Source organism: Salvelinus fontinalis, chromosome 6, assembly GCF_029448725.1.
Source record: "Salvelinus fontinalis isolate EN_2023a chromosome 6, ASM2944872v1, whole genome shotgun sequence".
NCBI classification, from domain to species: Eukaryota; Metazoa; Chordata; class Actinopteri; order Salmoniformes; family Salmonidae; genus Salvelinus; species Salvelinus fontinalis.
Window position 1 is genome coordinate 16,967,887 of NC_074670.1, and position 16,654 is coordinate 16,984,540.

The following is a 16,654-nucleotide window of genomic DNA, read 5'->3' on the forward strand; positions in this document are numbered from 1 at the left end:
AGCCAGTCAAAAGTAGTTTCCATAGACCTGACAGGTAAGGTGTCTATACGATCATACAGCTGAAACAGCAAATATATGTCCAGGTAGACAAGCTCAACTCAATATGAGGTTTTTGATTACACACCAGTATTGAGACATTTGAAAGGTAGATGACTTTCGAACCGGTTATCTGAACGGTTCACTGAGAATAAAGACCAAAAAGTGTTGACTGTCATGATGTTGACATTTTTTACATGGGGGTGATGCAGGGGCTGAAAATCAGCCATGGGGGAGATCTATGGACCATGGACCAGACTCAGGACATCTGCCAGGTAAACTGAGTGTGACGGTCAAGCGCAAGGCCAGAGCAGTCTTTAGCGTTCAAAACGTTTTAGCAAAATGTCAAGCAGCCTTGGTATACTGCAGTAAATGATTCCAATACAAGTATGGATCTTCCCTAAAGATAATGCTCAAGTTATGACTACTACTCCTTTCCACCATTTGGCCCCTCCCTCTCTCCTCCCTCCTCTCTCTGACATCTATCCTACTCTTGACCTCCTCCCCTCCTCTTGACCTCCTCTCCATATATAAAGATCACCACCTGTGAATCCCATAGTACCTGACTGTCAATTAGGAGTAAAGGACTAACCGTTTTCTTCTGTAAAAGGTAAGTGGGTCACTCCACCAATTCAGTGCCTTTTGAGAAGTATAACTTGATTTAAAAAAAGTGATTTTGCAAAATGTTAACATTCTGTCATAATAGTTTTTTTTGCCATTTCAAGTGATAAAATAAAAAATACTATAAAAAGTGCCAAATAAAGTAACAGGGTTGACGATTTCATCTTAAATCAGCCATGAATCCCCTTGTAACAGGCAGAATTGAAGCTTGTTGTTTGCAACAGGGAGTGGCAATTGAATACAAGCTTCACAATAAAAGTGTAATTGTTAAAAAAATTCTAGCCTGTCTATCTATGGGTAATAGTGTTGGTGTGTTGAGCTTGACCCGCTTAGTATTCCACCACAAAACAACATAAAATGGCCAAAAAGAGTAGAACCAGCTCACCTGCTTTTACACTATGATTTGACTATTAGATGTTAAATGCTTCTTTAGAAAAAAATATTTTAAAAGGAACAGTTTACCCATTTTGAATTGAGAGTTCAGTTCACACAACAGGGTTGACCTTAAAATGAGGGACAATCATTTTCAAAAATGACTTTGGCGAAAACTTAAGAGAAATGTTTGGGTTAAGTGGGTAGCAATCTTCCTAGAAGTCACATAGGGTGCACAGAGGGACATGTCAAAATACTGAATTTGGGCACTTTAGCAAGTCTTTATTCATCAAAAAAATCTGATATATTGAATTCTCCATATGGTATGAATTAAAGTGATAAGAGAAGGAGAGAATGGTCTTTCTAAGGCTGTGTCCCAGATGGCACCCTATTCCCTGTTAAAGAGCACCACTTTAGATCAGGGCCATAGGGCTCTGATCAGGAGTCGTGTATTACATAGGCTATGGGGTGACATTTGGGACACAATCTTGGATATGTGAGCGGTTGTTTTCTCGAAGTGTATCAGTTAATTTCGTGTGTTGCTCAGTTGGTAGGACATGGCGCTTGCAACGTCAGGGTTGCTGTGGGTTTGATTCCCACGGGGGGAATTCAGTACAAAATGTACGCACTGACTACTTTAATTCGCTCTGGATAAGAGCGTCTGCTAAAACCAATAAAATGTAACAAATATTTTTTAAATGTCAAGGGCACTTCATTTAATATATCAGGGTCTTAAAATGCAATATTGGTGCACAATTTCTACTTGAAATATCGAAGGGATGCAAAAGGCACTCTTTTTGTGGAACAATAAGTGTTAACCTTTTACATTTTACAGAACTGTTTAGAATAGGACAGAATAGAGAAAAACTACGTTATTGTGGACATCTTCCTTTGCCTGGATTAATGGGGAATATGGACCTCTGATTCAGGTTCTGGTCTGTGGAATGGTGCAGACCTGAATGATCTGTCAGTTAGTTTGCTGACAGATCACACATTCTAGATTTGATTTGAGTCCCTAGTACATAAGGAGAAGGATGTATTTCTTTCTGAGTTAAATCTGATGGTAGAACATCTCTGTTTCTGACACTCAATTTCTCTCACACACATGCACCTCTCTCTCCTTCCAGCCATTTCAAATTGACTAACCATATGAGAGGATGGCCCCGCCCTTGGCAAGATCTGCTCCAGGTGAGCTCAACCATTGGTGGAGCCAGCTTAGGTTCCGCCTCCAGAACAGGAAGGGGTGGAAAGAGATGCTGGATGAAACTTTTTTGCTGCAGAACAAAAGGTGAGTTTCCTATTGGTAAAAAATAACAGCGACTGTCAGGTATTGGTTGATATTATATTATTACAAGTGGGAAACTCTGAAAATACTAATTGTAACCTGGAAGCAACGAGTTGTGTGTTCACATGCTTTGAACGCTGATTGGCTAAACCCAAACCGGCTGCGCGCGTGCGCCATCGCGCATAAATGTATTTTGTCCCCCCACACCAAACGCAATCACGACACGCAGGTTCAAATTTCAAAACAAACTCTGAACCAATTATATTAATTTGGGGACAGGTCGAATAGCATTAAACATTTATGGCAATTTAGCTAGCTAGCCTGCACTTTCTAGCTAATTTGTCCTATTTAGCTAGCTTGCTGTTGCTAGCTAATTTGTCCAGGAATATAAACATTGAGTTGTTATTTTATCTGAAATGCAATCTACTCCACCAATTAATCCACACATAAAACGGTCAACCGAATAGTTTCTAGTCATCTCTCCTTCCAGGCCTTTTCTTCTCTTGACTTTATAAAGTCGTGGCCAAAAGTTTTGAGAATGACACAAATATTAATTGTCACAAAGTTTGCTTCTTCAGTATCTTTAGGTATTTTTGTCAGATGTTACTATGGAATACTGAAGTACAAGCATTTACAAGCATTTCATAAGTGTCAAAGGCTTTTATTGATAATTACATGAAGTTGATGCAAAGAGTCAATATTTGCCGTTTTGACCCTTCTTTTTCAAGACCTTTGCAATCCGCTCCGGCATGCTGTCAATTAACTTCTGGGCCACATCCTGACTGATGGCAGCCCATTCTTCCATAATCGAAGCTTGGAGTTTGTCAGAATTTGTGGGTTTTTGTTTGTCCACCCGCCTCTTGAGGATTGACCACAAGTTCTCAATGGGATTAAGGTCTGGGGAGTTTCCTGGCCATGGACCCAAAATATCAATGTTTTGTTCCCCGAGCACTTAGTTATCACTTTTGTCTTGTGGCAAGGTGCTCCATCAGGCTGGAAAAGGCATTGTTCGTCACCAAACTGTTCCTGGATGGTTGGGAGAAGTTGCTCTCGGAGGATGTGTTGGTATCATTCTTTATTCATGGCTGAGTTCTTAGGGAAAATTGTGAGTGAGCCCACTCCCTTGACTGAGAAGCAACCCCACACAAGAATGGTCTCAGGATGCTTTACTGTTGGCATGACACAGGACTGATGGTAATGCTCACCTTGTCTTCTCCGGACAAGCTTTTTTCCGGATACCCCAAACAATCGGAAAGGGGATTCATCAGAGAAAATGACTTTACCCCAGTCCTCAGCAGTTCAATCCCTGTACCCTTTGCAGAATATGAGTCTGTCCCTGATTTTTTTTTCCTGGAGAGAAGTGGCTTCTTTGCTGCCCTTCTTGACACCAGGCCATCCTCCAAAAGTCTTTGCCTCACTGTGCGTGCAGATGCACTCACACCTGCCTGCGGCCATTCCTGAGCAAGCGCTGTACTGGTGGTGCCCCGATCCCGCAGCTGAATCAACTTTAGGAGACGGTCCTGGCGCTTGCTGGACTTTCTTGGGCGCCCTGAAGCCTTCTTCACAACAATTGAACTGCTCTCCTTGAAGTTCTTGATGATCCGATAAATGGTTGATTTAGGTGCAATCTTACTGGCAGCAATATTCTTGCCTGTGAAGCCCTTTTTGTGCAAAACAATGATGGCGGCACATGTTTCCTTGCAGGTAACCATGATTGACAGAGGAAGAACAATGATTCCAAGCACCACCCTCCTTTTGAAGCTTCCAGTCTGTTATTTGAACTCAATCAGCATGACAGCGTGATCTCCAGCCTTGTCCTCGTCAACACTCACACCTGTGTTAACGACAGAATCACTGACATGATGTCAGCTGGTCCTTTTGTGGCAAGGCTGAAATGCAGTGGAAATGTTTTTGGGGGATTCAGTTCATTTGCATGGCAAAGAGGGACTTTGAAATTATTTGAAATTCATCTGATCACTCTTCTGTCAGGTTTTGGCCAGGACTGTTCAGGTTTTGGTCACTAGATGTCCCCATTGCACCTTTTTTGAACCTTTTGTTTTTTTCTTGCTCTTATTATTGTTTGCACCTGTAGGTCGTTCCCTTGTTTGGTATTTAAACCCTGTGTGTTCCTCAGTTCTTTGCTCAGTGTTTGTACGTTAGCACCCAGCCCTGCTGTTAACTTTTTCTCTTGTTGGAGTTTCCAGAGATTCTCTGGTATTGTTCTTGTTTATTTTGGATTAGTCTTTTGAGGTTTGTTTTTTTCCCTTGCTGTTCTTACCACTTTGTGGATTTTCTTTGTATTTTTGAAGATATCTATTTTTGTCTCTTGGCTTTTGTTTTGGACGTTGTGGATTTATATTTTTGCCGGAAGATCTTTCCTTTGATTAAACCACCGTCTCTAGTACTGCTGTGTCTGCCTCATCTTCTGGGTTCTGCCGATTTATTAGTGACTTTCTCACACCGGGTCCTGACATCTTCATAACATTATGGAGTATATGCAAATTGCCATCATACAAACTGAGGCAGCAGACTTTGTGAAAATTAATATTTGTGTCATTCTCAAAACTTTTGGCCACGACTGTATTGCGATTGGCAACTTTCATAAATTATGTTACCGTCACCAACCTATTTCGTCTTTCAGTCACCTACGTGGGTATACCCAATGAGGAGATGGCATGTGGGTACCTGCTTCTATAAACCAATGAGGTGATGGGAGAGGCAGGACTTGCAGCGCGAACTGCGTCACAAATAGAACTGACTTCTATTTTAGCCCATGGCAATGCAGACGCTCGATGGTGCGCGCAAGCAGTGTGTGGGTGCAATAATTGAATAATATAGATTTCTAAATTTATTTTGCAACACTCGCACACGCAATGCGAGCGGTGTAGTCAGCCTGTAATGGCAAACAAGCTGCGTCAACCATAAACTAAAAGTACAGCCATCATGCTCATAAACAAATTGTAGTGATCCAAAACCATATTAATTCTTGCAGATCAGAGGGATGCTAGCGTCCCATCTCGACAACTTCCGGTGAAATTGCAGAGCGCGATATTCAAATTACAGAAAAAGTAATATTTAACATTCATGAAAATACAAGTGTCATACATCAGTTAAAAGCTTAACTTGTTAATCCAGCCGCTGTGTCAGATTTCAAAAAGGCTTTACGACGAAAGCACGCCATGCGATTATCTGAGGACAGCGCCCAGCACACAAAAGCATTAAAAACATTTTCCAACCAGGCACATGCGCCACAAAAGTCAGAAATAGCGATAAAATAAATCACTTACCTTTGAAGATCTTCTGTTGGCACTCCAAAAGGTCCCAGCTACATCACAGATGGTCATTTTGTTCGATAAAGTCCGTCTTTATACCCTCAAAAACTCAGTTTAGCTGCCGCGCTTCATTCAATAATCCACCGGTTTCCCTCCTTCAAAATGCATACACAATGAATCCCAAACGTTACCAATAAACTTCTCCAAACAAGTCAAACAATATTTATAATCAAACCTCGGGTACCCTAATACATAAATAAACGATCAAATTTAAGACGGAGAATCGTTATTGTTATTACCGGAGATAAACAACAAAGTATACGCATTCACCAGAACACGTAACAAACACTACAGCCAAAATGGGAGCAACTTAGAAAAACTACAAATTCTAGCAAATTTTTCCAAAAACAAGCCTGAAATTCTTTCTAAAGACTGTTGACATCTAGTGGAAGCCCTAGGAACTACAATCTGGGAGGTATTCCCTTCATTTTAAAAATGACAGCCATAGGAATCAATCTTGGGCTGAAAATGTATTTTTTCTGGATGGTTTGACCCCGGGTTTTCGTCTGCCATATCAGTTCTGTTATACTCACAGACATTAATTTAACAGTTTTAGAAACTATAGAGTGTTTTCTATGCAAATCGACCAATTATATGCATATCCTAGCTTCTGGGCCTGAGTAATAGGCAGTTTACTTTGGTCATGCTTGTCATCCAAACGTCAAAATACTGCCCCCTAGCCCAAAGAGGTTATTAATCGTTTGTATTTTTTTTATTATGTTTTGTTGTTGCACTTAACTGCCAAAAATACTGCTATCGAGGTAATTTCCTTAGTATCCCACTTGGCAAATCAACGTTGTTTCCACTTCATTTCAACCCAAGAAATCTATGTGATCTATTTTGAATCAACATGGAAAACTTATTGGATTTGGAAAAAGTCATCAACATAAGGGCATTTTAACCTAAATCCAATGACAAGGCCACATTTTTTGTTGATTTCCTGTTGAATTCACAATAGCTGACAACACAACCAAATGTAAATCAAAATTAGACGTTGAACTGATGTCTGTGCTCAGTGGAATGTGACATCAGAGCTCAGCATGTGGGAGAAGTCTGCGCTCAGAGATGATAGACAGTTTCCCACTAGTAATTACCAGCTGGAGGAGCATTCAAGTGGATTTTTCCCAGTCATATGCTGATAATTACGACATGTTATGAATGCAGGATTTGAATTCAAACTTGCAAACACACTCTCTCTCCCATAGGACAAATGGCGTCCCTCTCTTTTTTGCCGCCAAAGAGAACAGTGCAGGTTGCATTAAGAAACTTCTGGACAGTGCATCCACTAACATCTTTGAGAGAGGTGCTCTGGGGGAGACCGCGCTGCATGTGGCAGTTATGAATGATAACATGGAAGCTGCTTTAGCTCTGATGGACGGAGCACCTGAACTCATCAATGAGCCCATGACCTCTGACCTCTTCCTTGGTACATAAACTCTCACACACAATGAACAAATACACTATGATATCATAAAACTCACACAGATATTTAATCACACAATCATATATTCTCTCTCTCTTACTCGCTCTCAATCAGGCATGACACCTCTCCACATTGCCGTGGTGAATCAGAACTTTAACCTGGTCCGCAGTCTGATTGGTCGAGGGGCGGATGTGGCCACGCCCAGAGTCACAGGCCTGTACTTCAGGAAGAGAAGAGGAGGGCTGCTCTACTATGGTAAGATGATTGTTTGTGGTCTGTAAGGAGTAGAGCAATGCATTTTGGGAAATGTGGTTATTTGATTCCGTGGGCTTCACTTTAGGTGAGCACATTCTGGCATTTGCGGCCTGTGTGGGGAATCAGGACATCATCTCCATGGTGATCAACGCAGGAGCCAGCACCAGGGCCCAGGACTCCATTGGTATGAAACATTCCTCTTTCTTCTCCTCGTTCTGCCCCTCCCCTCTCTATTCTCCCTTTTTCAGCAGTTTAATATCTCCCTCTCTCCCCCCTAGGTAACACAGTGCTCCACATCCTGGTCCTGCAGCCCAATAAGACTATAGCATGCCTGACGTTGGATCTGCTGTTGGCACGTGACGTTGAGCTGGACCAGGCTGTGCCACTGGACATGGTGCCCAACTACCATGGCTTAACGCCCTTCAAACTGGCTGCCAAAGAGGGCAACCTTGTGGTGAGCATGGATAGAGGGATAGAAAGTAAAAAATAAAAATAAAACAACATCTGTCCCTTCCAGGCATTCCAGCACCTGGTCAATCGGAGGCGAATCAACCAGTGGAACCTGGGACCCTTGACCTCTAACCTCTATGACCTCACAGAGATCGACTCCTTGGTCGCTGACGACGACTGCTCTGTGCTTGAGCTCATCGTGGGCAGCCAGAGGAGAGAGGTACAGTACAGTACACAAACATGATACATTGTAATATACAGTACAGGGAAACTGATGATGATCTCCTACTTCAGGCAAGGAGGATACTGGAAGTGACTCCTGTTAGGCAATTGGTCAGTCTCAAGTGGAACCTCTATGGAAAACACTACTTTAGGTAACAACACATACAGTGGATCATGTTCTGATGTTGTGTTTGAGATGCTGTCATTTGTTTATGTTTAATGTTGTAATGTTATTATTGTGTTGTGTACAGGTTGTTGCTGCTGCTGTACCTCCTGTACATTGGGACCTTCACACTGTGTTGTGTGTATCGCCCTCTAAAGGATGCTCCAGAGAATTACACTGTATCTGACATGGACAAAACCATCCGCGTGCAGAAAACTCTGAAGGTGGGGGAGACATGAAGGCATCTTCATATGACAGCCTGTGTGCAAACCTCAATCAGAGGTGTTCATATGAACCCTTTGTGATCCACGTGCCCTGTTCTCTGTCCCTGTCCCTGTAGGAGAGTTATGTGACCTATGGGGACCACTTGCGTCTGGCAGGAGAGATGATCAGTGTCCTGGGTGCCCTGGTTATGCTGCTACTGGAGGTAAAACATACATCACTCAATAGTTTTACATGTCACTTATATTTACACGGTAGATTAGATCACATTATTGGCTGTCAATATAATCTGTGTTATTCCCAATCCCTAAGATCCCAGATATGCTGAGAGTGGGGGCCAAGCATTACTTTGGACAGACGGCCCTGGGGGGGCCCTTCCATGTCATTCTGTAAGTCAACCTTGGTGCCTATGTAGCATGTATTACCTACCTAGTGATGTTGTTGCGTTTTGTCATGTCTATGTAGCATTTATAACTTGTGTAACAACCTATGTTTCCTCCCCAGTATTGCCTATGCGTTCCTGGTGGTGCTGCTGTGTGTGTTCAGGGTCAGTGGGGTGCAGGGGGAGACAGTTGTCATGGCTGTGTGTCTGGTGCTTGGCTGGAGCAACGTCATGTTCTTTGCCCGAGGCTTTCAGATGCTGGGGCCTTACGTCATCATGATACAGAAGGTATGTAAGGGAAGCAGACACACACATGTGCATGCACGCACACACACACAAACAAGCATTGGCGTGACGTTACTGTAGAACGTATGTTTTTTCTGTTTTGATTCCCATATTAAACTGTTGTGGTGTTTTGTCTCATTTCCTCCTAGATTATATTTGGAGACCTGACCAGGTTCATGTGGCTGAGCTTCATCGTGCTCATAGGGTTTTCCACCTGTAAGTACATTCTGTAAAAGAGACACTCAAAAACCATATTAATAGTACAAATGTATTAAACCAAATATAATTACTATTTTTATTTGCTGGTTATCCTCCCTCCCTCCCAGCCCTGTGGATGGTGTACATGACTCAGGACCCAGACTCTCTACCTGCGTACCGCTCCTTCCCCATCACTCTGTTCTCCCAGTTTGAGCTAAGTGTGGGTCTGATAGACCTGCCAGTGGACCACACCATCACAACGCCCCCTATTGTCCATGTGCTGCACTGCACCTGCTCTGTGGTCTCCTACATACTGCTGCTCAACCTACTCACAGCCATGATGAGTGATACACAATGGAGAGTTGCCCAGGAGAGGGACGAGCTCTGGAGGACACAGGTGTGCCACACACACACACACACAAATTTTGATACACACTCAGGCACACACACATAGTCTCTCCTACATCAAATCAAATGTTTACATACTCCATAAAAATAGCTTACAACCATGATGAAAGTGTATACAGCATCCCAATCAGTGCCATTCTAATGATCCTTATGTCCTTTGTCCCTGCTCACTGTGTGTAGGTGGTGGCCACTACCCTGATGTTGGAGAGGAGGTTGCCCCGCTGCCTGTGGCCCCGGCTGGGGGTGTGTGGACTGCTCTACGGCCTGGGGGAGCGGTGGTACCTCCGGTAAGACAACAACACTTCATCTAACTGGCCTATTACTGTACTCTCTGTCTTAGGTGTGGTGGTGTTAACAGTGTTTCCCCATCCCTTCATATTTTATTTATTTCACCTTTATTTAACCAGGTAGGCAAATTGAGAACACGTTCTCATTTACAATTGCGACCTGGCCAAGATAAAGCAAAGCAGTTCGACACATACAACAGGCATATACATATACATATATACATATACATATACAGGCTTTATATTATAATGACTCTTAATGTCTCCATTGCAGGGTTGAAGATCGCAACGACCCACTGGTGCAAAAGATGCGTCGCTACATCCAAGCCTTCTCTAAGGATGAGGACCAGAGCAAGGAGCGGGAGGAGACGGAGAACACTGACATGTCAAAAGGACCTGGAAGCCCTCTGATCAGACCCAAACACAGGGGTGAGATAGATGGAAACAGGAAGTCCCTGGCATGCTGGCAGATGATTCGCCACAGTGCTCTGGGTTTAGATGTGGAACAGGAAGAGCCTGAGGATGACCAGGAAATAAGATAGATCTGAGGTTTAAGACAGCAAAACAGATCATTATATTGTTATTATATAGTATACGTGTGATGCAAGCATGAATGCAGAGGCGTCATACCCATACGGGGCACACACACATTTTGACACACACATGCAAACACACTCAGGCACACACATATAGTCTCTCCTACATACTCCATAAAAATAGCTTAAAACCATGATGAAAGTGTATACAGCATCCCAATCAGTGCCCCCTCCCCCATATTCTTCCTAGTAAGTGGTTCCTTCCTAGGTGAACCACTGAGCAAAGATATGTGTGAAGACAGTATCATGAGTGAAGGAGGAGAGAGTGTCGAGTGACACACAGCGTTTCATCTGATTTTAGCTGCCAGTGATGGGCAGGACTGTTTGTAAATTAATTTGATCAAGCTATGTTGATTCCTTCTTGATGAATAAATAAAACAAGCATTAATGAAGTGCACCTTCAGAGGGGATGCTGATGATACTGACGAAGGCTCAAATGTTTGTCTATCTACCCACCCTTGAATGAAATAAATACTCAAAATTAACCTTGAATCTCTTTTTTGAGTGCGGACCAGCTAAACAATTTAAGAATTCTATTACGTTTTGCTACCGGAACCTATTCTGAGTGCCGTGGTCACAATAGGTTTCTCTGTCATACTAGCCACCTAGCAATTTTACAACGTTTGTTTTAGCTAGCCAGGTAGATGGGTTCCCAATCTCACAACCTCGTAACTGGCTACCTTGTCATTTCAGGCTATCTATTAAGTTAGAATGGCTTGTCTAACTGTCAGAGGATGCCATCTTTTCTAACAAGTCAGTTCATCAAATGTCTGCTCTGCTAGAGCTGCCCAGTCAATTGCAAGTGGTGTTTTTGTGAAGTGGGAACGTCTACGAGCAACAATGGCTCAGCTGCGAAGTGGTAGGCCACACAAGCTCACAGAACAGGACCGCTGAGTGCTGAAGCACGTAGCGTGTAAAAATCGTCTGTCCTCGCTTGCAACACTCACTACCGAGTTCCAAACGGCTTCTGGAAGCAACATCATCACAATAACTGTTTGTCGGGAGCATCCTGAAATGGGTTTCCATGGCCAAGCAGCCACACACAAGCCTAAGATCACCATACACAATGACAAACATCAGCTGGACTGGTGTAAAGCTCGCTGCCATTGGACTCTGGAGAAGTGGAAGCGCGTTTTCTGGAGTGATGAATTACGCGTCACCATCTGGCAGTCCGATTGACGAATATGGGTTTAGCGGATGCCAGGAGAATGCTACTTGCTCAAATGCAAAGTGCCAACTGTAAAGTTTGGTGGAGGATCAATAATGGTCTGTGGCTGTTTTTCATGGTTCGGGCTAGGCCCCTTAGTTCCAGCGAAGGGAAATCTTAATGTTACAGCATACAATGACATTCTAGATGATTCTGTGCTTCCAACTTTATGGCAACAATTTGGGGAAGGCCCTTTCCTGTTTCAGCATGACAATGTCCCGTGCACAAAGCGAGGTTCATACATAAATGTTTTGTCGAGATCGGTGTGGAAGAACTTGACTGGCCTGCACAGAACCCTGACCTCAACCCCATCGAACACCTTTGGGATGAATTGGAATGCCGACTGTGAGCCAGGCCTAATTGCCCAACATCAGTGCACGACCTCACTAAAGCTCTTGTGGCTGAATGGAAGTCCCTGCAGCAATGTTCCGGCTAGTGGAAAACCTTCCCAGAAGAGTGGAGACTGTTATAGCAGCAAAGGGGGGACCAACTCTATATTAATGCCCCTGATTTTGGAATGAGATGTTCGACGAGCAGGTGACCACATATTTTTGGTCATGTAGTGTACCAGTATAGCAGTTGTGATAAACTCCTAATGCATAAAAGTTCTTAAAGAATCAATGTGCATCATTAATTAAAATGACAATTGAACAGGTAAAGAGGCATAATAATTATGGCTCCAGATTGCAGGAAAGTGTCACGGCCGTTTAAAGGAGTGGACCAAGGCGCAGCGTTTTGAGCGTACATACTTCTTTATTTAACGATGTCACCAACAAAAACAATAAATATCCAAACGACACGTGCCGACAACGTAGTGCATCCAGGCAACTAAACATGGACAACTACCCACAAAACCAACATGGAAAATGGCAACCTAAATAGGCTCCCCAATCAGAGACAACGATAAACAGCTGTCTCTGATTGGGAACCCATTCAGGCCACCATAAACCTACATACCCCTAGACAATACAAAATCCCCATAGATAACCAAAAACCCTAGACAAGACAAAAAACCTAGACAATACAAAAACTAAACAAACCACACTTTTCACACCCTGACCTATCCAAATAATAAAGAAAGCAAATATAACTAAAGTCAGGGCGTGACAGTACCCCCCCAAAGGTGCGGTCTCCTGGCCGCAAACCTAAACCTATATGGGAGGGTCTGGGTGGGCATTTCACCGCGGTGGCGGCTCTGGTGCGGGACGTGGACCCGCACCCCCTCGCAGGGGGCCCCGGACAGGAGGGCGACTCTGGCAGCGCCGGACAGGAGGGTGACTCCGGCAGCGCCGGACAGGAGGGCGACACCGGCAGCGCCGGACAGGAGGGCGACTCCGGCAGCGCCGGACAGGAGGGCGACTCCGGCAGCGCCGGACAGGAGGGCGACTCCGGCAGCGCCGGGCCGGAGGGCGACACCGGCAGCTCCGGGCCGGAGGGCGTTGCTGGAGGGTCCGGACTGGAGGAAGACTCTGGAGGGAGGAGACGCAGAGACAGCGTGGTGCGTGGGGCTGCCACAGGGCCCACCAGGCTGGGGAGACCTACAGGCCTGGTGCGCAGAGGAGGCACCGGATGAACCGGGCTGTGGGGGAGCACTGGAGCTCTGGTGCGCAGCCTTGGCACCACTCCTCCAGGCTGAATGCCCACTTTAGCACGGCCCCTCCAGAGTGCAGGCACAGGTCGAACCGGGCTGTGGGGGAGCACTGGAGATCTGGTTCTCAACGCTCGCACCTCTCCATTAAGCTCAATGCCCACTTTCGCCCGGCACGGGCGAAGCGCAGGCATAGGATGAACTGAACCCAGGCAGCACCCCAAGACACAGTACGCAGAGCCGGCGCAGGATACTGTTAGTGGAATTAAATAATTCCTCTAATGTACTCATTAATTAAATTCAATCTGTCTATTTATAAGAATTTGTAAGATACTTATTAACATAAAATAGACAGGATACAGTCTTATTAAAATTAGATAATAGGGTTTATTCTCGGAGCACGCTGCCATTTGATCATAAACACAGGTTTATATACAAGATATGACGTCATAGGTTACAGAATTAAGTCTCATTGTCCTGAAAAATAGAAAACAGGTTCAAAAGTTCATTCCAACTTCACAGGGCACTCATATGACACACCATATAATCATTTATCCTGAAGGCTCACTATAATTTATTACCACTTTAGCAGACAACTCAAGTTAATGGAAGACCTAAAAAGTTTATCTAAACACCTTTAGGGCTAAGTTGGGTCAGTTCAACCATAGTTTAACGACCCTTTCTGCTTATTTTATGACCCACAACACAAATCTCTTTTCACCAGGCATGCAGAGTTCAATTTGTTATAGTTTTATCTAAAGCTAGAATTTGTTTTAACTATTTATTAACAAAATTCCTAACAGATACCCTGGGCCGAAACGGCGCACTGGAGACCAAACACGCTGAGCTGGCACATTCCGCCCTGACTGGATGCCCATTCTCGCATGGCACTTGCGGGGGGCTGACCTATAGCGCTCCGTGCTATGAGCGCGCACTGGCGACACCGTGCGCTTCACCGCATAACACAGTGCCTGACCAGTACCACGCTGTTTCCGGTAAGCACGGGGAGTTGGCTCAGGTCTATCGCCTGACTCCGCCAATCTCCCCGTGTGCCCCCCGGACAGATTCCGCCTCTCGTGCCTGCTGCGCTGCCTTGCCTCATATCGCTGCCTCTAGCTCTTCCTTCTGGCGGCAATATTCCCCAGCCTGTCTCCAGGGTCCCTGTCCGTCCAATATCTCCTCCCAAGTCCAGGAGTCCTGAACCATCTGCTCCTCGATACCACGCTGCTTGGTCATTTGGTGGTGGGTAGTTCTGTCACAGCCGTTTAAAAGAGTGGAACAAGGCACAGCGTTTTGAGCGTACATACTTCTTTATTTAACGATGTCACCAACAAAATAATAAATATCCAGACGACACGTGCCGCCAACGTAGTGCATCTAGGCAACTAAACATGGACAACTACCCACAAAACCAACATGGAAAATGGCAACCTAAATAGGCTCCCCAATCAGAGACAACGATAAACAGCTGTCTCTGATTGGGAACCCATTCAGTCCACCATAAACCTACATATCCCTAGACAATACAAAATCCCTATAGATAACCAAAAACCCTAGACAAGACAAAAACCCTAGACAATACAAAACTAAACAAACCACCCTTGTCACACCCTGACCTATCCAAATAATAAAGAAAGCAAATATAACTAAAGTCAGGGTGTGACAGAAAGAGCTGTTTCAGATGTAAAAAAAAAAAAAAAAAAAGATACATTCTCCGACTTCCGGAGGGGGGTTGACCCCCGCCCCCCTGCATCCTCGCGTACTTCTTGCCCCTTCTAAAATAATGGGTGCATGTACAGTACCAGTCAAAAGTTTGGACACACCTACTCATTCAAGGGTTTTTCTTTATTTTTACTATTTTCTACACTGTATAATAATAGTGAAGACATCACAAATATGAAATAACACATATGGAATCACGTAGTAAACAAAAAAAGTGTTAAACAAATCAAAGTATCTGTTTGAAATTATTATTTGAAATTACTCAAAGTATTCCCCCTTTGCCTTGATGACAGCTTTGCACACTCTTGGCATTCTCTCAACCAGCTTCATGTGTTAGTCACCTGGAAAGCATTTCAATTAACAGGTGTGCCTTGTTAAAAATGTATTTGTGGAATTTCTTTCCTTCTTAATGTGTATGAGACAATCAGTTGTGTTGTGACAAGATAGGGGTGGTAAACAGAAGATAGACTTATTTGGTAAAAGACAGAGTCCATATTATGGCAAGAACAGCTCAAATGAGCAAAGAGAAACGACAATCCATCATTAGTTTAAGACATGAAGGTTAGTCAATCCGGAAAATTTCAAGAACTTTGAAAGCTTCTTCAAATGCAATCGCAAAAACCATCATGCACTATGATGAAACTGCCTCTCATGAGGACCGCCACAAGAAAGGAAGACCAAGAGTTATCTCTGCTGAAGAGAATAAGTTAGTTAGAGTTACCAGCCACAGAAATTGCAGCCCAAATAAATGCTTCACAGAGTTCAAGTAACAGACACATCTCAACATCAACTGTTCAGAGGAGACTGCCTGAATCAGGCCTCGATGGTCGAATTGCTGCCAAGAAATCACCACTAAAGGACACCAATAAGAAGAAGAGACTTGCTTTGGCCAAGAAAAACTAACAATGGACATTAGACCGGAAGAAATCTGTCCTTGATCTGATGAGTCCAAATTTGAGATTATTGGTTTCAACCGCCGTGTCTTTGTGAAACGCAGAGTAGGTAAATGGATGAACTCCGCATGTGTGGTTCCCACCGTGAAGCATGGAGGAGGAGGTGTGATGGTGTGGGGGCTCTTTGCTGGTGACACAGTCTGTGATTTATTTAGAATTCAAAGAACACTTAACCAGCATGGCTACCACAGCATTCTGCAGCGATATGCCATTCCATCTGGTTTGCGCTTAGTGGGACTATCATTTGTTTTTCAACTGGACAATGACCCAACACACCTCCAGGCTGTGTGAGGGATATTTGACCAAGAAGGAGAGTGATGGAGTGCTGCATCAGATGACCTGGCCTCCACAATCACCCGACCTTAATGCAATTGAGATGGTTTGGGATGAGTTGGACCGCAGAGTGAAGGAAAAGCAGCCAACAAGTGCTCAGCATATGTCAAATCAAATCAAATGTATTTGTCACATACACATGGTTAGCAGATGTTAAAGCGAGTGCAGCGAAATGCTTGTGCTGCTAGTTCCGACCATGCAGTAATATCTAACAAGTACTATAACCTAACAATTTCACAACAACTACCTTATACACACAAGTGTAAAGGAATGAATAAGAATATGTACATAAAAATATATGAATAAGCGATGGC

General features: G+C 43.9%; 1 protein-coding gene across 1 annotated transcript; it reads left to right on the forward strand.

Annotated features, from left to right (window-relative positions):
- The first annotated feature begins 602 nt into the window (after positions 1 to 602).
- LOC129857189 (transient receptor potential cation channel subfamily V member 6-like) lies at positions 603 to 11,010 on the forward strand. The gene is made up of 16 exons (XM_055925200.1): positions 603 to 646; positions 2,157 to 2,317; positions 6,852 to 7,072; positions 7,184 to 7,324; positions 7,410 to 7,508; positions 7,603 to 7,778; positions 7,842 to 7,994; positions 8,069 to 8,148; positions 8,248 to 8,383; positions 8,500 to 8,586; positions 8,694 to 8,770; positions 8,886 to 9,051; positions 9,198 to 9,264; positions 9,375 to 9,643; positions 9,835 to 9,941; positions 10,216 to 11,010. The coding sequence occupies exons 2-16, from the start codon at positions 2,187 to 2,189 to the stop codon at positions 10,481 to 10,483; spliced, it is 2,178 nt and encodes a 725-aa protein (XP_055781175.1). The 5' UTR covers positions 603 to 646; positions 2,157 to 2,186; the 3' UTR covers positions 10,484 to 11,010.
- The last annotated feature ends 5,644 nt before the right edge of the window (positions 11,011 to 16,654 follow it).

Bases quoted from the DNA above. Each gene is read 5' to 3' on its own strand.
- LOC129857189 (XM_055925200.1), top strand. From the start codon at position 2,187: ATGGCCCCGCCCTTGGCAAGATCTGCTCCAGGTGAGCTCAACCATTGG. The intron at 8,587-8,693 runs GTAAAACATACA...CCAATCCCTAAG, and splicing joins TGGTTATGCTGCTACTGGAG to ATCCCAGATATGCTGAGAGT. The intron at 9,644-9,834 runs GTGTGCCACACA...CACTGTGTGTAG, and splicing joins ACGAGCTCTGGAGGACACAG to GTGGTGGCCACTACCCTGAT.